Source organism: Hemitrygon akajei, chromosome 26 (assembly GCF_048418815.1).
Source record: "Hemitrygon akajei chromosome 26, sHemAka1.3, whole genome shotgun sequence".
In the NCBI taxonomy this organism is placed as follows: domain Eukaryota; kingdom Metazoa; phylum Chordata; class Chondrichthyes; order Myliobatiformes; family Dasyatidae; genus Hemitrygon; species Hemitrygon akajei.
The window spans coordinates 6,630,716-6,654,361 of NC_133149.1; the positions used below are offsets into that span (position 1 = coordinate 6,630,716).

The 23,646-nt window shown below is 48.0% G+C and overlaps 1 protein-coding gene across 4 annotated transcripts in view; it reads left to right on the plus strand.

Moving 5' to 3' along the window:
- Positions 1–23,646, plus strand: part of LOC140716743 (uncharacterized) — a 256,747-nt gene that overhangs the window by 179,298 nt on the left and 53,803 nt on the right. For 3 of the 4 annotated variants that reach the window (XM_073029548.1, XM_073029550.1, XM_073029549.1), the window contains one exon: positions 4,131–4,177. The exons of the other annotated variant lie outside the window; for it this stretch is intronic. In XM_073029548.1, coding sequence (XP_072885649.1) covers positions 4,131–4,177 — 47 coding nt within the window. The remainder of the gene's footprint in view (positions 1–4,130; positions 4,178–23,646) is intronic. 4 annotated transcript variants of the gene reach the window in all.

The following is a 23,646-nucleotide window of genomic DNA, read 5'->3' on the forward strand; positions in this document are numbered from 1 at the left end:
GCAATTTAGTTTTTGTGGTTCTCGGCACTTAGCTTCTGATTTGCTTGCTCACGTTTTTTCCGCTGAAAAAACTCAATTGGTTTGTCTTTAAGTGCAGAGTGCTTGGACTCAAGTTGCTGAAGCAGCTTTGAGTGCTTCATTGCCTCATTAGATAGCCTCCCGGCCCGAACTGCAGCCTCCCGCCCGCCCTGGCCAGGTGCGGTTGGTCATGGGTGGGGTAAGAGGACAAGGTCAGGGCCAGAGGTCCCTGAGCCAGGGCCGCGGCGGTCGCAGTCTGGAGATCAAGGAGGAGTGCGACAGGGCGCCTGCAGGATCTATCGGCCGACGAAAGTTTGGAGCGAGGTAGCTGCTCTGCTACTTACGAAATGGTGAGCCCGAACTAGGGCGTCTGCGAATATTTGAGCACCGGGTTCCCCATGAACATTCGATGTGGTAAACAGGTTTAGAGGCAGCGTCCATCTGTCCACGCTCCAGGCCAGTAGCAACGGTGTTTCCCGCCGGTCACGCGAGGTGGCCACTGATCCCTGGCGTGAGGGTATCTCTGCGTTTAGACGACTGATGACCTTGTGTGCGTTCAAGTTCAAGTTCAACAGTGACCGTGACAGGGAATGAGGAAAGGTGCAGCTGACTCATATCATTTCCTCGTGGAGCTACACCCATGCACACTGGGCAGTAAGAACGGAACTAAAACCCCGCAACCCGGAAACAATCTCTCAACGGTATTTGTGTATTTATTTTTCTTTTTTTTTTGGGATCTACTGGGAAAGTCTCAAAGATTGACCAGTCGATCACGATGAACGGGTTGGCGACCACTACCTTAGAGAATCAGAGTGGACAGCTATGTGTGGAGCCAAAAGAGATGGGGGAGATTTTGAACAATTTCTTTTCATCGGTATTCACTAAGAAGGATATTGAATTGTGTAAGGTAAAGGAAACAAGTAGGGTAGTTATGGAAACTATGATGATTAAAGAAGGGGAAGTACTAGAGCATTTAAAGAATATAAAAGTGGATAATTTTCCAGGTCCTGACAGGATATTCCCTAGGACCTTGAGGGAAGTTGTATAGTACTATGGACATACTAAGCAAACTGAGCTGGTTTTTCTTTTCTATCGGGGGCCTGATTCATGATCATTATCATTTCTTGAGGCTTCCAGGGTGCATACAGGAATTACTGAGAGCAGTCCCTCCTCCTGCTCGTAGATTGGGCAACATTCAGGTGGGCAGTTGTCTTTGTGGAGCCATTAACTCTGGGGTTTTATTGGATTCTTCTCTCCCTGTCTGGAATAATCCTCAGTATTGGCTTCCTGGACTTTGGTACAGAGTGCCTCCCATTTCCTGTCGCTGCTGTTTTACCCGAGCAGCCACCATATCTGAGTACTGGGAGGATTGAGGTTCGAGAGCACTGGGTACACTCAGCCCCTGGTAAGGTGGGGGATAAGGTGAGTGCCCAATCCTCATCGCGGTCACTATCCTCAAGCAGGGTCGGTAAGCAAGACATGGGTTCGGGATCTCTTATCGGCTCTAGATCTTGTGCACGGCACTGCCGATCTAAACCTTCCTGCCTGTCTGTATCAGCCTTTGCCTGCTTATGCTGTTTTCCCTGCTCTCTCTTCCATCGCCCATTTACCCATGCATACTCCGCCTTTAATGTTTCCCATTTCTTGGGATTTCCTTCTAATGTACACCCCTAGTGGCCACATCATTTTCCAGTTCTTTGTTAGTGCTGGATAGACTGCAGGGGAGTCCTTTTCCCCTTTTGTTTGGCCAAACGTCTGCCCCATCCAGTGCTGGTCAATTTACCAGGTCGACCGCCTGTCGCCCAATTAGTTACTTCAATTTACCAGGCCACTGCCACTGGCCTGCTGGGTCAGTTAGAATTGATCAGGTCGATTACCCCTTAACTAATTACTGGGTTGCTGCCCCAATAAATAGACCGGGCCTTTTCCTTACCCGTTGCCCGATTAAATCGACTCAATTATACAGCTTAATCGACCAGGCCAAAGACCTGTTGTCCAATTCTCCAGCACTCGCAGACTTTAATACTCACAAAAACAACTGCTAGCCTTATTTTCCGTTAATACTCACAAAAACAACTGCTTACCTTATTTTCCTGGATCCCGTCAAGGTATCAGTTTCGATGGGTGAGGGACAGAACGCCTGACCGGACACAAGGAGTGGCCAGAGGTAAAACACCTCGGGGTGTCCTACCACTCGGTTGTGTTCGATTCAAACCCTCGGTCGCTTACTCAGCCCAGAGAAACGTTCCCTGTGTTGGGACGTTTCAGTGTCCTGACGAAGGGTCTCGGCCCAAAACGTCGATAGTGCTTCTTCCTATAGTTGCTGCCTGGCCTGCTGTGTTCCACCAGCATTTTGTGTGTGTTGTTTGAATTTCCAGCATCTGCAGATTTCCTCGTGTTTGCCCTATGTTGGGATTTGAGTTACAGCACCAAATGTAACACTGTAATTAGCCGGACAAATAATTACACCACACAATTCTTTTCTTTAAACTCTTCACCAATTTATTGTTCGAGCTCAGCTGGCCAGAAACTTGAAGCTGAGCATCAAAGAGATAGAGTCTCCCTCTCCCTCTCCCTCTCCCTCTCCCTCTCCCTCTCCCTCTCCCTCTCCCTCTCCCTCTCCCTCTCCCTCTCCCTCTCCCTCTCCCTCTCCCTCTCCCCTCCCTCTCCCCTCCCCCTCCCCCTCTCTCTCCCTCCCCCTCTCCCCTCCCCTCTCTCTCTCCCCCCTCCCCTCTCCCTCCCCTCTCCCCTCCCCTCCCCCTCTCCCTCTCCCCTCTCTCCCCTCCCCCCTCCCCCTCTCCTCTCCCCTCCCCCTCCCCCTCTCCTCTCCCCTCCCCCTCCCCTCCCCTCCCCCTCTCCCTCCCCTCCCCTCCCCTCCCCCTCTCCCTCCCCTCCCCTCCCCTCCCCCTCTCCCTCCCCTCCCCCTCTCCCCCTCCTCCCCCCTCTCCCCTCCCCCTCTTCCCCCCCCCAAACGAGCTTGTGAGTTGACAGGTAGAGACGCTACAATTTATAGGAATAGCACACAAACACTCAGTTACCATGATATTCCCTCCAAGTCAGTTAGAGCAAAACTTAATTAATTAGATAAGAGAGTACACTAAATTACAGATTTAATTACAGACAAATTCTTACCTTATCAGTAAAACTTGAATAGGCAAAAGGTGGGAACATAGATCAGTGATGTGACATCGTGGGGCATGATGTATGCAACTTATGTGAATACAGCCCAAGGGTTGATCTAATAGGGACAGGTGTGAACTGTTACTATCAAAAAAACTGCAGGCAGTTTTTCTGTCAAAGACAGTGTCTGCAAGTTTTTACAGAACAGAGCACACACACAAGCTGGCACTTAATTTTAACCTACTATTTACCAGAATAAGAGAATAATTTCTTATGTCCCCCAATTCCCTTAAAATTTCATCATGTTCTAATAACGATATCAGCCTTTGATGAGAATCTGTTCTCATAAATTGATAACGGCCTTTGATGAGAGTCTGTTCTAATAACTTGATATCAGCCTTTGACGAGACTCTGGTCTAATAACAATATCAGCTTTTGACAAGAATCTGTCCTCAGCAATATCAGCCTTTGATAAGAATCTGTTCTAATAACTTTATATCAGCCTTTGACAAGAATCTATTCTAATAAATTGTTAACTGCCTTTGACGAGAATCAGCTGTAAGAACTTGATATCAGCCTTTGACGAGACTCTGGTCTAATAACGGTATCAGCTTTTGACAAGAATCTGTCCTCAGCGATATCAGCCTTTGATAAGAATCTGTTCTAATAACTTTATATCAGCCTTTGATGAGAATCTATTCTAATAAATTGTTAACTGCCTTTGACGAGAATCTGTTCTAATAACTTGATATCAGCCTTTGACGAGAATCTGTTCTAATAAATTGTTAACTGCCTTTGACGAGAATCTGTTCTAATAACTTGATATCAGCCTTTGACGAGAATCTGTTCTAATAACTTGATATCAGCCTTTGACGAGAATCTGTTCTAATAACTTGATAAGAGCTTTTGAGGAGAATCTGTTGTAATAATGATACCAGCCTTTGATGAGAATCTGTTCTAATTTCCATTTTACCACCTTTTCTACCATTCAGAAAAATAGCTGGCTTTCAAATGAATGGACAAAAGATGATAACATCGGGTAAGAATTTTCATTTTGTTAGAAGCATTCCAGGTATTTATCAGTCCTGGTGGAGTGAAACTGCAAAATAAGCCATAGAAGTGGTATTTTTTGGGAGGTCGTTTCTGTAGAGCTTGGCAGTAATATGTTGTTCTGACATTTGTCTAAAAGTGTATGGGCTGAAATGTCGTGAATTTAACTCTCTGCCTATGCCGGCTGCCCACCCACACTTTTCTGTGATGGATGATGATAACCTGTGCTTTGTTGGGGTACTCTTGAGGGCATCACTGCAACTGACCATAAGTACATCAAACTCATGGAACTGCTGACCATTTTCCAGTATGATTCTGCCTTGTTAAACCCTCGATACTGACACCCTTCAGTAACTATGGAGGTAAATTGTGTACAGTCCTGGTCACCGAATTATAGAAAAGATGTCAACAAAATAGAGAGAGTAAAGAGGAGATTTACTGGAATGTTACCTGGGTTTCAGCACCTAAGTTACAGAAAAAGGTTGGACAAGTTAGGTCTTTATTCTTTGGAGCATAGAAGGTTGAGGGGGGACTTTAAAATTATGAGGGGGATAGACAGAGTTGACGTGGATAGGCTTTTTCTATTGAGAATAGGGGAGATTCAAACGAGGACAAAAGTTTAAGGGTAACACGAGGGGGAACTTCTTTACTCAGAGAGTGGTAGCTGTGTGGAATGAGCTTCCAGTAGAAGTGGTAGAGGCAGGTTCGATATTGTAATTTTAAAAAAATTGGATAGGTAAATGGACAGTAAAGGAATGGAGGGTTATGGGCTGAGTGCAGGTAGGTGGGACTAGGTGAGAGTAAGCGTATGGCATGGACTAGCAGGGCCGAGATGGCCTGTTTCCGTACTGTAATTGTTATATGGTAAAGTACAGTGCATGCTGATCTCATCTCCTGTTGTTAGCAGGCTGAACGATTATAAAGACATTCCACAAATGTGGTGAGGTCAATGTAATTGAAACTCTGACCATTTCTAGTTGGCAGGCAGCCTTCAGATTCAAGGCTGAGCTCCAGTTGAGAATCCAGAGTTACTCCGCCTAGTGGTTAGCGTAACACTTAACCAAAATGCGTCAGGTGCGGCTTATTTCATGCCTCAGTTCTCCCACTGGCAGCCTAGGCTTCCTCCGCGGAGGTGCACTTGGAGGAATGTGGCAAGTGTGCATATGTAGTTGATTGTGCGCTGAATCAATTGGCCCTCCTGTGTGAGGGAGGCCCCCTCTTTTACACAGGCTTTTGCGTGTGAGGGAGCCCCCTTCTTTTACACGGGCTTTTGTGTGTGAGGGAGCCCCCTTCTTTTACACAGGCTTTTGTGTGTGAGGGAGCTCCCTTCTTTTACACTGGCTTTTCTGTGTCAGGGAGGCCCCTTCTTTTACATGGAGTTTTGTCTGTGCGTGAGGCCACCTTTTTTACACAGATTTTGTGTGTGGTGGTTTTCTGTGTTGGCGGTCCTAGTCCATCGCTCCTGCACTGTTCAGTGGCCCAGCACGTACCATGTCTAACAAGACACTATATAAACGTGTAACCTTGCTGCTCTGTTGCTGCCTGCATACACAACAGGTTAAGGTGACTGACTGAGTTCTAGATGTGCTGTTTTGGTACATGCACAACAGGTTAAGGTGAGTGAGTTCCTGACATGCTGTTTTGGTGCATGCACAGCAGGTTAAGGTGACTGACTGAGTTCTAGACATGCTCTTTTGGTACATACACAAAAGGTTAAAGGGACAGTTCTAGACGTGCTGTTTTGGTACATAAACAACAGATTAAGGTGACTGTTCTAGACATGGTGTTCTGGTGCATACACAAGTTAAGGTGACTGAGTTCTAGATGTGCTGTTTTGTTATGCACAAAACATTTAAAGTGACTGACTGTTCTAGCGTGCTGTTTTGGTACATACACAACAGATTAATGTGAGTGAGTTCTAGATATGCTGTTTTGGTACATACACTACAGGTTAAGGTGACTCTGTTCTACACGTGCTGTTCTGGAACACACACAACAGGTTAAGGCAAATGAGTTCTAGATGTGTTTTGCTGCACAAACAACAGGTTAAGGTGACTGACTGAGTTCCGGACGTGCTGTTTTGGTACATGCACAACAGATTAAGGTGACTGAGTTTTAGACATGCTGTTTCGGTATGCACACAACAGATTTAAAGTGACTGTTCTAGCATACTGTTTTGGTACATACACAACAGATTAATGTGAGTGAGTTCTAGATGTGCTGTTTTAGTACTGTTACGTATCCTGTAACTGGATCACTTACCAGCAAAGATAGAGAGGTCCGCTGAAGTCTGATGGTACCATTTTTAAACGTTTTTATTTATAAAGGGGCACAAAAGTAAGGTTAATACAAACATTCAGATAACATACGTCGTCAATACTCAATCTAAAGCGCAGGTATAGTAATAATCAATAAGAAATAAGCTCTATCGTTGTCTAGGGGTAATATATATATATTGTCCGCTGTATATCTAAAAGTCTCTTGCGTTCACTGCAGTTCCACCAGCTGCCGTCTTTTGGGGGGGTCGCGGTGGTGCACTTTTGTTAGAGAGAGAGAGATAGAGCTTGAATGAAACAGTTACCCGGCGGGTTTTTTTCAACCTTTAGGAGTTCGATCCGTCGGAGTCTCGTTGGGGGGTGGCCGTTCACTCGTGGCCTCTCCTGTAGCTAAAGCCGTTATTTCGTGGTGAGGTCTCCAATCCCAGGCAAGGAAAAGACGCACACGAACCTCCTCACCGGCTGTCGCTATTAAACACTGTCACAGGATTTCTAGCGTGTCTTCTGGTGCGTCTAGGGGGGCCGTCTTTACAACCCCTCTTTTATCTGAGCTCACGGGGTCTCAGTTGTCAATCAGGTTGGGATGATGCAATCTCTCTCCATCTCTCCACCCACATTGCCCCGAGGGTATACACGTAGTACAGTTCCCAATTCACAAAGGTGTCTCCACGAGACAATGACCACAGTCGCCAGCTTTTGCCTTGCCGTGAAACGAGGGACACCGCACGTATCTCTCTCTTCTCTTGGGTCATTGACCCCCCCCCCCCCCCCTTCACTAGGGCTCTTGCGATTCTCACAAAGGAGGGGGCTGGAATCATAACAGTACATACGCAACAGATTAAGGTTACTGAATTCTAGATGTACTGTTTTGATACATGCATAACAGGTTAAGGTGAGTGAGTTCTAGATGTGCCAGGAAGCCAGGAAATTAAAGCTCGGTCCCAAATGGGTCTTCCAAATGGACAATGACCTTTGCATACCTGCAAAGTTGTGGCAAAATCACTTAAGGACAACAAAGTCAAGGTATTGGAGTGACCATCACAAAGCCCTGACCGCAAACAGATAAAAAAATTTGTGGGCAGAACTGAAAAAGCGTGTGCAAGCAAGGAGGCCTACGAACCTGACTCAGTTACACCAGTTTTGTCTGGAGGAATGGAACAAAATTCCAGCAACTTACTGTGAGAAGCTTGTGGAAGGCTACCCAAATCGTTTGACCCAAGTTAAACAATTTGAAGGCAATGTTGTAGCAGTGTGCTACACACAGCGCTGGAATAACGACACGCAGACGGTGAGTTGCAGTTGCGTAAAAGCTTTATTCAAACTTCACGGCCTCGCTTTTAAGCCTTCCCGTTTCCGCCCTCCCCGGGCGGGAATGCTGCAAGGGGCACATATTCAGTCCCTTCCTGCGCGCGGGCTTTTCCCCTTGCTGGTGAAGAAGGCCTGGCGCCCTTTTTGGGGCCGGCCTCTCTGCCGGCGTGTGCCATTTTGTGAGCCGGTTCGAGTGTGCTGGAAAGTGGGTCACCACATAACCCCCCCCCAGAACCGGCGATACACCCCCCAATGTCCACGTCTGAGTCGGTTTGGGAGGTCTGCCTCTGCGTCACGGTGCCTGAGCTCCGACCGGCTGTGCCGTCCACATGGGCCGGTTTGAGTCGGTCCACTGTGAAAATCTCCTCTTTCCCCCCAACGTCCAGCACGAATGTGGACCCGTTGTTTCTGATCACCGTGAACGGCCCCTCGTAGGGCCGGTGTAGCGTACAAAAACGAACTTACAGTGCTGCAGGTCTTTGGGTATGCAAGTCGGGCTCTGTCCATGCTGTGAAGTGGGTATGGGGGCCAGGTTACCGAGCCTCTCACATAGTCTGTCCAGGACTGCTGCGGGTTCTTCCTCTTGCCCCCTTGGGGCTGGTATGAACTCTCCTGGGATGACCAGGGGTGCGCTGTACACCAACTCGGCTGACGAGGCGTGCAGATCCTCTTTGGGTGCCGTGCGGATTCCGAGCAGGACCCAGGGAAGTTCGTCTGCCCAGTTAAGCCCTTTGAGGTGGGCCATGAGAGCCAACTTCAGGTGACGGTGGAAACACTCCACTAGTCCGTTTGATTATGGGTGGCAGGCAGTTGTGTGGTGTAGCTGTGTTCCCAAAAGGCTGGCCATAGTTGACCACAGGCTGGAGGTGAACTGGGCGCCTCTGCCGGAGGTGGTGTCGGTGAGTGGGACTGCCTCTGGCCATCTTGTGAACCGGTCTACAATAATTAGGAGGTGCCACGCTCCTTGCGACACTGGCAAGATATCCACATATCCACAAGATATGTGCACAATATCCACGTGAATGTGGTCAAAATGCTGGTGGGTGGGGTGGATCTGCTGCGGCAGGGCTTTGGTGTGCCGCTGCAGCTTGGCTGTTTGGCACTGCATGCATGTTTTGGCCCATTCACTGACCTGCTTGTGGTGTCCGTGCCAAACGAACCTGTTGGAGACCATCCGGACGGTTGTCCTGATGGACGGGTGTGCTAAGTTGTGAATGAAGTTGAAAACGCGTCGCTGCCGGGACGACGGGGTGGGGTCGGCCGGTGGTGACGTCACAGAGTAGGGTCCTCTCACCTGGGCCTACGGGGAGGTCCTGGAGCTGCAAACTGGAGACTGCAGTCCTGTAACTAGGGATCTCATCGTCTGCCTGCTGCGCCTCCGCCAGCGCTGCATAGTCCACCCCCGAGACAGGGCCTGGATGGCAGGTCTGGATAGTGCGCCCACCACGACGTTGTCCTTTCCCGAGACATGCCGGATGTTCGTCGTGTATTCGGAGATGTAGGACAGATGTCGCTGCTGGCAGGACGACCAGGGATCGGACGCCTTGGTGAACGCAAAGTTAAGCGGTTTGTGGTCCGTGAACGCAGTAAAGGGCCTACCTTCTAAGAAGTACCTGAAATGCCGGATTGCCAGGTATAGTGCCAACAGCTCCCGGTTGAAAGCACTGTATTTGAGTTCGGGTGGTCGTAGGTGTTTGCTGAAGAACGCCAGGGGTTGCCAGCGACCCTCGATGAGTTGTTCCAGCACCCCACCAACTGCTGTGTTGGATGCGTCCACTGTGAGGGCGGTAGGGACGTCTGTTCTGGGGTGCACTAGCATCGCGACGTTTGCCAAAGTTTGGTTTTAACGAAAGCGGCTGCGGCCTCTTCGTCCCAGGTAATGTCCTTGCCCTTACCCGATATCAGGGTGAACAGCATGATTCGGGCTGCTGAGGGGAGGAAGCGGTGGTAGAAATTGACCATACCCACGAATTCCTGCAGGCCTTTGAACATGGTGGGTCGGGGGAAATGGCGGACTGCGTCTACCTTGGCGGGCAGAGGGGCTGCCCCGTCTTTAGTAATCCTGTGGCCCAGGAAGTCGATGGTGTCGAGCCCGAACTGGCATTTGGCCGGGTTGATTGTTAGGCCGTATTCACTCAGTCGGGCGTAGAGTTGACGGAGGTGGGACAGTTGCTCCTGACGACTACTGCTGGCTATGAGGATGTCATCCAAATAGATGAAAGCGAAGTCCAGGTCACGTCCCACCGCGTCCATGAGCTGCTAGAACGTCTGTGCGGCATTCTTCAGGCCGAACGGCATGCGGAGGAACTCAAAAAGGCCGAACGGGGTGATGAGTGCTGTTTTGGGGACGTCGTCCTGATGCATCGGGATTTGATGGTATCCCCGGACGAGGTCTACCTTGGAGAAGATCCGTGCACCGTGCAGGTTTGCTGCAAAGTCCTGAATGTGCGGCACAGGGTAGCGGTCCAGTGTTGTAGCCTCGTTCAGCCTGCGGTAGTCGCCGCATGGTCTCCAGCCCCCTGTTGCTTTGGGCACCATGTGCAGGGGGGAGGCCCATGGGCTGTCGGACCGCCATATGATCCCCAATTCCTCCATCCTCTTGAACTCCTCCTTCGCCAGTCGAAGCTTATCCGGGGGAAGCCTTTGAGCATGGGTGTGGAGGGGTGGTCCCTGGGCCGGGATGTGGTGCTGTACGCCGTGTCTGGGCATGGCTGCCATGAACTGTGGTGCCAGAACTGATGGGAAATCTGCCAGGACTCTGGTGAATTTGTTGTCGGACAGCGTGATGGAGTCCAGGTGTGGGGCTGGCAACTTGGCTTCACCCAGGGAGAACGTTTGAAAAGTCTTGGTGTGGACTAGTCTCTTCCCTTGCAGGTCGACCAGCAGGCTGTGAGCTTGCAAAAAATCCGCTCCCAGAAGCGGTTGGGCTACGGCAGCCAGTGTGAAGTCCCACATGAACCGGCTGGAGCCGAACTGTAGCCGCATCGTACGGGTGCTGTAGGTCCGTATTGCGCTGCCATTCACGGCCCTCAGGGTGGGACCCGGTGCCCTGTTGCAGGTGTTGTAACTCGTCGGAGGTATGACGCTGATCTCGGCTCCGGTGTCGACCAAAAAACGGCGTCCCGACCACTTGTCCCAGACATACAGGAGGCTATCCTGATGGCCAGCCGCCGTAGCCATCAGCGGCGGCTGGCCCTGGCTTTTCCCGGGAACTTGCAGGGCGGGCGACAGCGGCGGGCTTCTGCGCCCCACCGCTGATGGTATAAGCACCGTTGTTCGTTGGTCTCTTTACCCCTGCCTCTGGGGTTAGCAGGCTCTGCGGCTGGGCCTGGTCTGGTCTGCTGCTGGGAGCGTGGCCTGGTGATCTGTGTGACGGACGCCCCACTCACCTTCTTGGCGTTCCACAGCAAGTCCACCCGGGCTGCCACCTTCCGGGGGTCGCTGAAATCCGCGTCGGACAGCAGCAGGCGCATGTCCACGGGTAGTTGCTCTAGGAACACCTGCTCAAACATGAGGCAGGGCTTGTGACCGTTAGCCAGGGCCAGCATCTCGTTCATCAAAGCCGACGGCGGCTTGTCTCCCAAACCATCCAGGTGCAGTAAGCGGGCAGCTCGCTCGCGCCGTGAGAGTCCAGAAGTCCTTATGAGCAGGGCTTTGAATTCTGTGTATTTGCCGTCCTCTGGGGGCAACTGTATGAACTTCTCAACCTGGGCGGCTGTCTCCTGGTCGAGGGAGCTCACCACGTAGTAGTAACGTGTGGCATCCGAGGTTATCTGCCGAATGTGGAATTGGGCTTCTGCTTGCTGGAACCATAGGTGAGGTCGCAGCGTCCAGAAGCTTGGCAGTTTTAACGAAACTGCATGAACAGATGCGGCGTCGTTCATCTTCGGCGCAAATATCGTTTGGGCCGTCGGGGTCACCAATTGTAGCGGTGTGCTACACGCAGCGCTGGAATAACGACATGCAGACGGTGAGTTGCAGTTGCGTAAAAGATTTATTCAAACTTCGCAGCCTCGCTTTTAAGCCTTCCCATTTCCGCCCTCCCCGGGCAGGAATGCTGTAGGGGGCGGGAATGCTGTATTCACAGTCCCTTCCTGTGCGCGGGCTTTTCCCCTTGCTGGTGAAGGAGGTCTGGCGCCCTTTTTGGGGCCAGCCTCTCTGCCATTTTGTGAGCCGGTTCGAGTGCGCTGGAAAGTGGGTCACCACAATGCTACCAAATACTAACAAAGTGTAAACTTCTGACCCACTAGGAAAGTGATGAAAGAAATAAAAGCTGAAATAAATCATTCCCTCTACTATTGTTCTGACATTTCACATTCTTAAAATAGTGACCCTAACTGATCCAAGACAGGGAATGTTTTCTAGGATTAAATGTCAGAAATTTTGAAAAACTGACTTTAAATATATTTGGCTAAGATGTATGCAAACTTCTGTCTTCAACTGTACCAAAACAGCACATCTAGTACTCACTCACCTTAACCTGTTGAGCATGCACCAAATCAGCACATTTAAGCCTCAGTCACCTTAACCTATTGTGCATGTACCAAAACAGAATATCTAGAACTCAGTCAGTCACCTTAACCTGTTGTGTATGTACCAAAACAGCACATTTAGAACTCAGTGAGCCACCTTAACCAGTTGTGTATGTACTGAAACAGCATGTCGAGAACAGTTACCTTAACCTGTTGTGCATGCACCAAAACAGCATGTCTGGAACTCAGTCAATCACCTTAACCTGTTTTGTACATAGTAAAACAGAACATCTAGAACACAGTCACCTTAATCTGTTTTGTGCATACCGAAACAGCTCGCCTAGATCTCAGTCAGTCACCTTAACCTGTTGTGTATGTACTAAAACAGAATGTCTAGAACTCACTCACCTTAACCTGTTGTGTATGTACAGTTGAAGTCAAAGTTTACATACATCTTAGCCAAATATATTTTTACTCAGTTTTTCACAATTCCTGACATTTAATCCTAGAAAACATTCCCTGTCTTAGGTCAGTTAGGATCACTACTTTATTTCAAGAATGTGAAATGTCAGAAAAATAGTAGAAGGAATGATTTATTTCAGCTTTTATTTCTTTTATCACTTTCCCAATTGGTCAGAAGTTTACATACACTTTGTTAGTATTTGGTAGCATTGCCTTTATATTATTTAACTTGGGTCAAATGTTTTGGGTAGTCTTCCACAAGCTTCTCACAGTAAGTTGCTGGAATTTTGTTCCATTCCTCCAGACAGAACTGGTTGAACTGAGTAAAGTTCGTAGGCCTCCTTGCTCGCATATGCTTTTTCAGTTCTGCGGCAAATTTTCTATCAGATTGAGGTCAGAAAATGATGTCAAGTCTGGTTCATCCTTGGACGTAATTTCCAAATGCCTGAAGGTACCACATTCATCTGTACAAATAGTAGGCAAGTATAAACACCATGGGACCACGCAGCCGTCATACTGCTCAGGAAGGAGACGCATTTTGTCTCCTAGAGATGAATGTACTTTGGCGCAAAAAGTGCAAGTCAATCCCGGAACAACAGCAAAGGACCTTGTGAAGATACTGGAGAAACAGGTAGACAAGTATGTCTATCCACAGTAAAACGAGTCCTCTATCGACATAACCTGAAAGGCTGCTCAGCAAGGAAGAAGTTACTGCCACCATAAATAAGCCAGACTACAGTTTGCACGTGCACATGAGGACAAAGATCCTACTTTTTGGAGAAATGTCGTCTGTTCTGATGAAACAAAAATTGAACTGTTTGGCCATAATGACCATCGTTATGTTTGGAGGAAAAAGGGTGAGGCATGCAAGCTGAAGAACACCATCCCAACGTGCAGCATCATGTTGTGGGGGTGCTTTGCTGCAGGAGGGACTGGTGCACTTCACAAAATAGATGGCATCATGAGGAAAGAAAATTATGTGGATATATTGAAGCAACATCTCAAGACATCAGCCAGAAAGTTAAAGTTTGGTCGCAAATGGGTCTTCCAAATGGACAATGACCCCAAGCATACCTCCAGAGTTGTGGCAAAATGGCTTAAGGACAGCAAAGTCAAGGTATTGGAGTGGCCATCACAAAGCTCTGACCTCAATCCGATAGAAAATTTGTGGGCAGAACTGAAAAAGCGTGTGCGAGCAAGGAGGCCTACAAACCTGACTCAGTTACACCAGTTCTGTCTGGAGGAAAGGAACAAAATTCCAGCAACTTAACTGTGAGAACCTTGTGGAAGGCCACCCAAAACGTTTGACCCAAGTTAAACAATTTAAAGCCAATGCGTCAAATACTAACAAAGTGTATGTAAACTTCTGACCCACTGGGAAAGTGATGAAAGAAATAAAAGATGAAGTAAATCATCCTCACTACTAGTATTCTGACATTTCACATTGTTAAAGTAAAGTAGTGATCCTAACTGAACTGAGACAGGGAATGTTTTCTGGGATTAAATGTCAGGAATTGTGGAAAACTGAGTTTAAATATATTTGGCTAAGGTGTATGTAAACTTCTGACTTCAACTGTACATACACAACCCATTAAGGTGATTGTGTTCTAGACATTCTGTTTTAGTACATACATAACAGGTTAAGGTGACTGAGTTCTAGATGTGCAGTTTTGGTACATACACAACAGGTTGAGGTGACTGACTGAATTCCAGATGTGCTGTTTTGGTACATACACAACAGGTTAAGGTGACTGTCTCAGTTCTAGATATGCTGTTTTGGTACATACACAACAGGTTAAAGTGACTGACTGTTCTAGACGTGCTGTTTTGGTACACACACAATAGGTTAAGGTGACTGACTGAGCTCTAGACATGCTGTTTTGGAACCAGTTGTGTGACGACACTGGCAGCACTTCCCCGAGCACAATCCTTTCTCTTTTAATATATTTATTAATACTATATAAATTGCATGGATATAAATGCAAAATTCATAAGGATACAAGTAATATGATCACAGTATCCCATATTCCAAGTCAAACATGTAGAACAAAAGATTGAATTATGAAATGAAATAAAGTAAAATGATTGTATTGTGGCGACCCACTTCCTAGCGCACTTGAACCGGCTCACAAATAGCCAGCGCGCCGGCATAAAGGCCAGTCCCAAAAGGGCGCCAAGTCTATTTCACCAACAAAGGGAAAAGCCCGCGCGGGACTGTGAATACGTGCCCCCTACAGCATCCGCGCCCGGGGAGGGCGGGATCAGGGAGGCTTTAAAGCGAGGCCGCGAAGTTCGAATAAAATCTTTTTTAACTGCAGTTTACCGACTCCGTGTCGTTATTTCAGCGCTGCGTGTAGCACACCGCTAGAATTGGTGACCCCGACGTCCCAAACGATATTTGGGCCGAAGATGAACGACGCCGTATCTGTTCATGCAGTTTCGTTGAAACTGCCAAGCTTCTGGACGCTGCGACCTCACCTATGGTTCCAGCAAGCAGAAGCCCAATTCCACGTTCGGCAGATAACCTAGGAGGACACACGTTACTACTACGTGGTGAGCTCCCTCGACCAGGACACAGCGGCCCAGGTTGAGGAGTTCATACAGTCTCCCCCAGCGGACGGCAAATGCACGGAATTCAAAGCCCTGCTCATAAGGACTTTCGGACTCTCACAGCGCAAGCGAGCTGCCCGCTTACTGCACCTGGATGGGTTGGGAGACAGGCCACCATCGGCTTTGATGAATGAGATGCTGTCCCTGGCCGGAGGTCACAAGCCCTGCCTCATGTTTGAGCAGGCATTCCTGGAACAGCTGCCCGAGGACATACGCCTGCTGCTGTCCGACGCGGATTTCAGCGACCCCCGGAAGGTGGCAGCCCGGGTGGACTTGCTGTGGAACGCCAAGAAGTTGAGTGGGACGTCCGTCGCACAGATCACCCGGCCACGCTCCCAGCAGCAAACCAGACCAGGTCCGGCCACAGAGCCCGCTAACCCCAGAGGCAGGGGTGAGGAGCCCAATGAACCATGGTGCTTCTACCACCAGCGGTGGGGCGCAGAAGCCCGCCGCTGTCGCCCGCCCTGCAAATTCCCGGGAAACGCCAGGGCCAGCCGCCGCTGATGGCTACGGCGGCTGGCCATCGGGATAGCCTCCTGTATGTGTGGGCCAAGAGGTCGGGACGCCGTTTATTGGTCGACACCGGAGCCGAGATCAGTGTCTTACCTCCGACGAGTTACGACACCCACAACAGGGCACCGGGTCCCACCCTCAGGGCTGCAAATGGCAGCACAGTAAGGACCTACAGCACCCGTACGGTGCAGCTACAGTTCGGCTCCAGCCGGTTCACGTGGGACTTCACACTGGCCGCCGTAGCCCAACCGCTTCTGGGAGGCAGAGACTGGTCCACGCTGAGACCTTTCAGACATTCTCCCTGGGTGAGGCCTAGTTGCCAACCCCACACCTCGACTCCATCACGTTGTCCGACAACGACTTCACCAGAGTCCTGGCGGATTTCCCATCGGTTCTAGCACCACAATTCACGGCAGCCATGCCCAGACACGGCGTACAGCACCACGTCCCGACCCAGGGACCACCCCTCCATGCCCGTGCTCGAAGGCTTCCCCCGGACAAGCTCCGACTGGTGAAGGAGGAGTTCAAGAGGATGGAGGAATTGGGGATCATCCGGCGGTCCGACAGCCCATGGGCCTCCCCCCTGCACATGGTGCCCAAAGCGACAGGGGGCTGGAGACCATGCGGCGACTACCGCAGGCTGAACGAGGCTACAACACCGGACCGCTACCCTGTGCCGCACATTCAGGACTTTGCAGCAAACCTGCACGGCGCACGGATCTTCTCCAAGGTAGACCTCATCCGGGGATACCATCAAATCCCGATGCATCTGGCCGACGTCCCCAAAACGGCACTCATCACCCCGTTCGGCCTTTTCGAGTTCCTCTGCATGCCGTTCAGCCTAAAGAATGCCGCACAGACGTTTCAGCGGTTAATGGACGCGGTGGGACGTGACCTGGACTTTGCTTTCATCTATTTGGATGACATCCTCATAGCCAGCAGCAGTCGTCTGGAGCGTCTGTCCCACCTCCGTCAACTCTACGCCCGACTGAGTGAATACGGCCTAACAATCAACCCGGCCAAATGCCAGTTCGGGCTCGACTCCATCGACTTCCTGGGCCACAGGATCACTACAGACGGGGCAACCCCTCTGCCCGCTAAGGTAAACGCAGTCCGCCATTTCCCCCGACCCACCACAATCAAAGGCCTTCAGGAATTCGTGGGTATGGTAAATTTCTACCACCGCTTCCTCCCTTCAGCTGCCCGAATCATGCCCTGATGTCGGGTCTGGGCAAGGACATTAAGCCTTGGCAAACGCCGCGATGCTAGTGCACCCCAGGACGGACGTCCCTACCACCCTCACAGTGGATGCATCTAACACGGCAGTCGGTGAAGTGCTGGAACAATTCATCGAGGGTCGTTGGCAACCCCTGGCGTTCTTCAGCAAACACCTGCGACCACCCGAGCTCAAATACAGTGCTTTTGACCAGGAACTGTTGACGCTATACCTGGCAATCCGGCATTTCAGGTACTTCTTAGAAGGTAGGCCCTTCACCGCGTTCACGGACCACAAGCCGCTTATCTTTACATTCACAAAAGTGTCCGTTCCCTGGTCGACCCGCCAGCAGTGCCATCTGTCCTACATCTCTGAATACACGACGGACGTCCGGCACGTCTCGGGTAAGGACAATGTCGTGGCGGATGCGCTCTCTCGCCCTAACATTCACGCCCTTTCCCAAGGGGTAGACTTTGAGGCACTGGCAGAGGCGCAGCAGGCAGACGAGGAGATCCCTAGTTACAGAACTGCAGTCTCCGGTTTACAGCTCCAGGACCTCCCCGTAGGCCCAGGTGAGAGGACCCAACTCTGTGACGTCACCACCGGCCAACCCCACCACGTCATCCCGGCAGCCTGGCGGCGGCACATTTTCAACTCCATTCATAACTTAGCGCACCTCTCCATCAGGACAACCGTCTGGATGGTCTCCAACAGGTTTGTTTGGCACGGACTCCGCAAGCAAGTCAGTGACTGGGCCAAAATGTGCATGCAGCCAGATGGCCAAGGTGCACGGCACACCAAAGCCCTGCCGCAGCAGTTCCACCCCACCCACCAGCGTTTCGACCACATTCATGTGGATATCGTGGGCCCCCTGTCACTATCGTGGACCGGTTCACAAGATGGCCAGAGGCGATCCCACTCACCGTCACCACTCTGAATCTTGCGCCCGGCACTGATCGCCACCTGGGTGTCCCGCTTTGGTGTACCGGCCCACATTACCTCCGACAGAGGCGCCCAGTTCACCTCCAGCCTGTGGTCAGCTATAGCCAGCCTTTTGGGAACACAGCTACACCACACAACTGCCTACCACCCACAGTCGAACGGCCTGGTGGAGCACTTCCACCGTCACCTAAAGTTGGCTCTCATGGCCCGCCTGAGAGGAGCTAACTGGGTGGACGAGCTTCCCTGGGTCCTACTCGGCATCCGCACGGCGCCCAAAGACGATCTGCACAGCTCGTCGGCCGAGTTGGTGTACGGCGCACCCCTGGTCATCCCCGGGGAGTTCATACCAGCCCCAAGGGAGCACGAGGAAGAACCCGCAGCAGTCCTGGGTAGACTACGCGAGAGGCTCGGCAACCTGGCCCCCATACCCACTTCGCAGCATGGGCAGAACCCGACCTGCGTACCCAAAGACCTGCAGATCTGTAAGTTTGTGTTTGTACGAAGGGGCGGGCATTGGCCACCGCTGCAGCGGCCCTACGAGGGGCCGTTTACGGTGATCAGGAACAACAGGTCCACATTCGTGCTGGACATTGGGGGGAAAGAGGAGGTTTTCATGGTGGACCGACTCAAACCGGCCCATGTGGACGTGGCGCAACCGGTCGAGTTTCCGGCACCACGGTGCAGAGGCAGACCTCCCAAACATGGTCCAGCCCAGACTGTGGACATTGGGGGTTGTATCGCCGGTTCTGGGGGGGGGGTTATGTGGCGGCCCACTTCCTAGCGCACTCGAACCGGCTCACAAATAGCCAGCACGCCGGCACAAAGGCCAGTCCCAAAAGGGCACCAGGTCTGCTTCACCAACAAGGGGAAAAGCCCGCGCGGGACTGTGAATACGTGCCCCCTACAGCATCCGCGCCCGGGTAGGGCAGGATCAGGGAGGCTAAAGCAAGGCCGCGAAGTTTGAATAAAATCTTTTTTAACTGCAGTTTATCGACAACGTGTCGTTATTTTAGTGCTGCGTGTAGCACACCGCTACAGTATTTTATTAAAAAGAATCTTGCCATATAATATTATAATAATGATTGCTCAGAACCATACTTTAATAACAGTTCAAAGATTATGCAAATAACTCAGAAAGGTTCCCCATAGCATTAGAAAATCATAAATACAAACACAAAATGCTGGTGGAACGCAGCAGGCCAGGCAGCATCTATAGGAAGAAGCACTGTCGGCGTTTCGGGCCGAGACCCTTCGTCAGGACTTAACTGAAAGAAAAGATAGTAAGAGATTTGAAAGTAGGAGGGGGAAATGCGAAATGATAGGAGAAGACAGGAGGGAGTGGGGTGAAGCTAAGAGTTGGAAAGGTGATTGGCAAAAGGGATGCAGAGCTGGAGAAGGGAAAGGATCATGGGATGGGAGGCCTAGGGAGAAAGAAAGGGGGAGGGGAGCACCAGAGGGAGATGGAGCAGGCAGAGAGAGAACAAAAAGGGGAGGGGGGAAATAAATAAATCAGGGATGGGGTAAGAAGGAGAGGAGGGGCATTAACGGAAGTTAGAGAAGTCAATGTTCATGTCATCAGGTTGGAGGCTACCCAGATGGTATATAAGATGTTGTTCCTCCAACCTGAATGTGGATTCATTTTGACAGTAGAGGAGAGGCCATGGATAGACATATCAGAATGGGACGTGGAATTAAAATGTGTGACCATTAGGAGATCCCGCTTTTTCTGACGGACAGAGCATAGGTGTTCAGCGAAAGGGTCTCCCAGTCTGCGTCGGGTCTCACCAATATATAAAAGGCCGCACTGGGAGCACCGGGCCGACGCACAGGTGAAGTGTCGCCTCACCCGGAAGGACTGTCTGGGGCCCTGAATGGTGGTGAGACCATTTATATATTTATATTTATATGTATTGGTGAGACCCGATGCAGACTGGGAGACGGTTTCGCTGAACACCTACGCTCTGTCGGCCAGAGAAAGCGGGATCTCCCAGTAGCCACACATTTTAATTCCACGTCCCAGTCCCATTCTGATATGTCTAACCATGGCCTCCTCTACTGTCAAGATGAAGTCACACTCAGGTTGGAGGAACAACACCTTATATGCCGTCTGAGTAGCCTCCAACCTGATGACATGAACATTGACTTCTCTAACTTCCATTAATGTCCCTCCTCTCCTTCTTACCCCATCCCTGATTTATTTATTTCCCCCCTCCCCTTTTTGTTCTCTCTCTGCCCATCACTCTGCCTGTTCTCCATCTCCCTCTGGTGCTCCCCTCCCCCTTTCTTTCTCCCTAGGCTTCCCGTCCCATGATCCTTTCCCTTCTTCAGCTCTGTATCCCTTTTGCCAATCACCTTTCCAACTCTTAGCTTCACCCCACCCCCTCCAGTCTTCTCCTATCATTTCACATTTCCTCCCCCCTTCCTACTTTCAAACCTCTTACCATCTTTTCTTTCAGTTAGTCCTGACGAAGGGTCTCGGCCCAAAACGTTGACAGTGCTTCTTCCTATAGGTGCTGCCTGGCCTGCTGTGTTCCATCAGCATTTTGTGTGTGTTGTTTGAATTTACAGCATCTGCAGATTTACTCATGTTTGCAATAGAATATCATGTTTAGAATCAGAAATCGAACAACGAATCTTCTGCAGATCAAGGCACAACTTAACTTCAGATAACCATTGAACATGGGTGGGCAGGGCAGCCTCCTTACACTTGAGCAAGATCACCCTCCTAGCCATAAGAGACATAAAGGCCAAAACCTGCAAATTAGTTGGCTTCAGTTTTGTAATACTATCCTCAACAATACCAAACATTGCAGTCAAGGGATTGGGCTTAAAACTAACATTGAAGAGTAGAGAAAAAGTTTGAAATACTTCTTTCCGAAAAATTTTCAAGGCTCGGACAAGTCAAACATGAATTAGTGTGGCCACTCCATTAGTACATCTATCACAGTAGGGGGAAATATCTGCATAGAAACGAGAGAGCTTGTCTTTAGACATATGAACATATGTACCACTTTGAATTGTAATAAAGAATGACGAGCACATAATGATGAAGAATTAATCCATTTTAAAATAGTCTTCCAGTTCTCTTCAGATGTGAGAATCTGTAAATCCTTTTCTTTAAATTTTATCTGAAGAGGCCTTTTCCAGTCCCAACAGCAGACCCTAAATGTGAGATATTGAAGAGTCAAAGGGTTTCAGATTAAAAATTGTATCTATTATATTCTTATCTGGACTTGTAGGAAATATATGTAGTTGGCATTTTAAAAAAATACCTGTAAATATCAAAAAAAATGAGTATTGGAAAGGTTAAATTTTGTTGAAAGTTGCACAAAAGAAGAGAGATTCCCTCCATCAAACAAATCCTGAAATCGTTTAATAGCCAATCTATCCCATTCTTTAAAAGATAGGTCCATAAAGATGGTTTTAAAAAACAATTAGAAAAGATGGGATTGGAGAGGGAGAATCTCAATAAACTAAAATGTTTTCTAAATTGTAACCAAATCTTCAAAGTATGTTTGACCACCACATTGTCAGTTAGTTTATTTAAAGATAGAGGAAGTGAGGATCCAAGTAAAGAAGTAATGGAAAATTTCATACTAGAATTGACTTCCAAAGAAACCCATATAGGGCAATTCTCATGGTTAATGTAATATATCCAGAACATAATATTTCATATATTAACTCCCTAATAATATCATCTAAAATTGGGTAAGGCAAAGCCTCCATTCTGTTTGGTTTATTGAAGGTAAACTTTATTTATTTCGAGGATTTTTATTCTTCCATATATAGGAAGAGAGAATTGAATCCAAAGAGTCAAAAAAAGATTTAGAAATAAAACAGGCACAGCTTGAAAAAGATATATAAATTTTGGTAGGATACTCATTTTAATGGAATTAATTCGGCCAATCAGTGATAAAGAGAGAAAATTAGAAAGTGTTTTTTTTAACATAATTCAATAAAGTTAAAAAATTTTCCTTAAATAAATCTTTATAATTCTTAGTGATTATTACTCCTAAATACGTAAATTGTTTTGTTAAAGTTTTAAAAGGAAGGTTAAATCGGATGGTATTAAATTGTTTAAAGGAAACAGTTCACTCTTATGTAAATTTAATTTATATCCTGAAAACTGACTAAAATTAGTCAGTAAACGGAACACAAATGGTAAAGAGGTTGTAACATTAGATTTAAAAAGCAATAAGTCAGCAGCATAGAGCGACACTTTATGAATAGTACCTCTCCTTAAATCTCCTTAAAATACCAGTAATCTCTTCAGACTCTCGAAAAGCAATTGCTAAGGGTTCTAATGCCAAATCAAACAGCAGAAGGCTCAAAGGACAACCTTGTCTAGTTCCTCGTTAGACTTTAAAAGGTTTAGAATTCTGAAAATTAGTAAGAACCCGAGCAGAGGGAAATAAATAAAGTAATTTAATCCAATGATTAAAATTAGGTCCAAAATTAAATATTCCTGAGGATATAAAAAGATAATTCCATTCAACTCTGTCAAAGGCCTTCTCCGCATCTAAAGATATCACACATTCCGATATTTCCTTAGATAGAGAATGCATAACATTTAACAGAAATTGTATATTAAAATGGGAATATCGATTTTTAATAAATCCTGTCTGATCATCCAAAACTATAGAAGATATAATATTTTCAAGTCTGCGAGCCAACACTTTTGATAATATTTTAGTATCAAATTGAGTACAGAGATAGGTCTATACAAAGAACATTCAGTAGCATTCTTACTCTTTTTGAGAATAAGTGAAATGGAAGCTTTGTAAAAAGACTGTGGTAATCTTCCTACCTTGAAGGAATCTGTAAGGGTAGAATATAAGTGTGGTATAAGCAAGGAGGAAAAACCCTTATAAAACTCTCCAGAGTATCCATTGGGTCCTGGGGATTTCCCAGAATGCAATGCTTGAATAGCCTGAGCAATTTCCTCCTGGGAAATGGGTTGATCCAATTGCCTATGGTCATCTATCAATAGATTAGGAATATTTAATTGATCTAAAAAATTATTCATTGCAGTATTATCATTAACAGAGTCAGAGCTATACAATTTGGAATAAAATTCCCTAAAAGTGTCATTAATTTCAAAGTGGTCAGTTGTCACATCCCCATTAATTTTATGTATTTCTTTTATTTGCTGCTTGGCTATAAATGGCTTCAATTGATTAGCTAGTAGCTTACCAGTTTTATCTCCATGAATATAAAATTGACTTCTATCTTTTAAAAGCTGACTTTAAATTGGATAGGTTAAAAGGAAATCATACTTAGTTTTGGTTTCAATGCGTCTCTTATATGTTTCAGGATCAGGTACCAAAGCATATTTACGATCCAGTTGTTTTAACTGATTAGCTAGTCTGTTTCTTTCTCTGTTAGCTTTATTAATGATGTTTGCAGTATAAGAAATATTTTGACCCCGGATATATGCTTTAAAAGTATCCCATGTAATAAAGCTAGACGTCTCTTCTGACATATTTTCTTCAAAAAAAGAGTAATTTGATTCTTCATAATTTTTTTTAAGTCCTCATCGGATAACAGAGTTAAATTAAATCACCAAAATCTACTCATAGGGATAGGACCAGGAAGATTAGAGATAGAAGTACAGGAGAGTAGTCAGAAATAGCAATCTCTTTATATTCGATCAATCGAA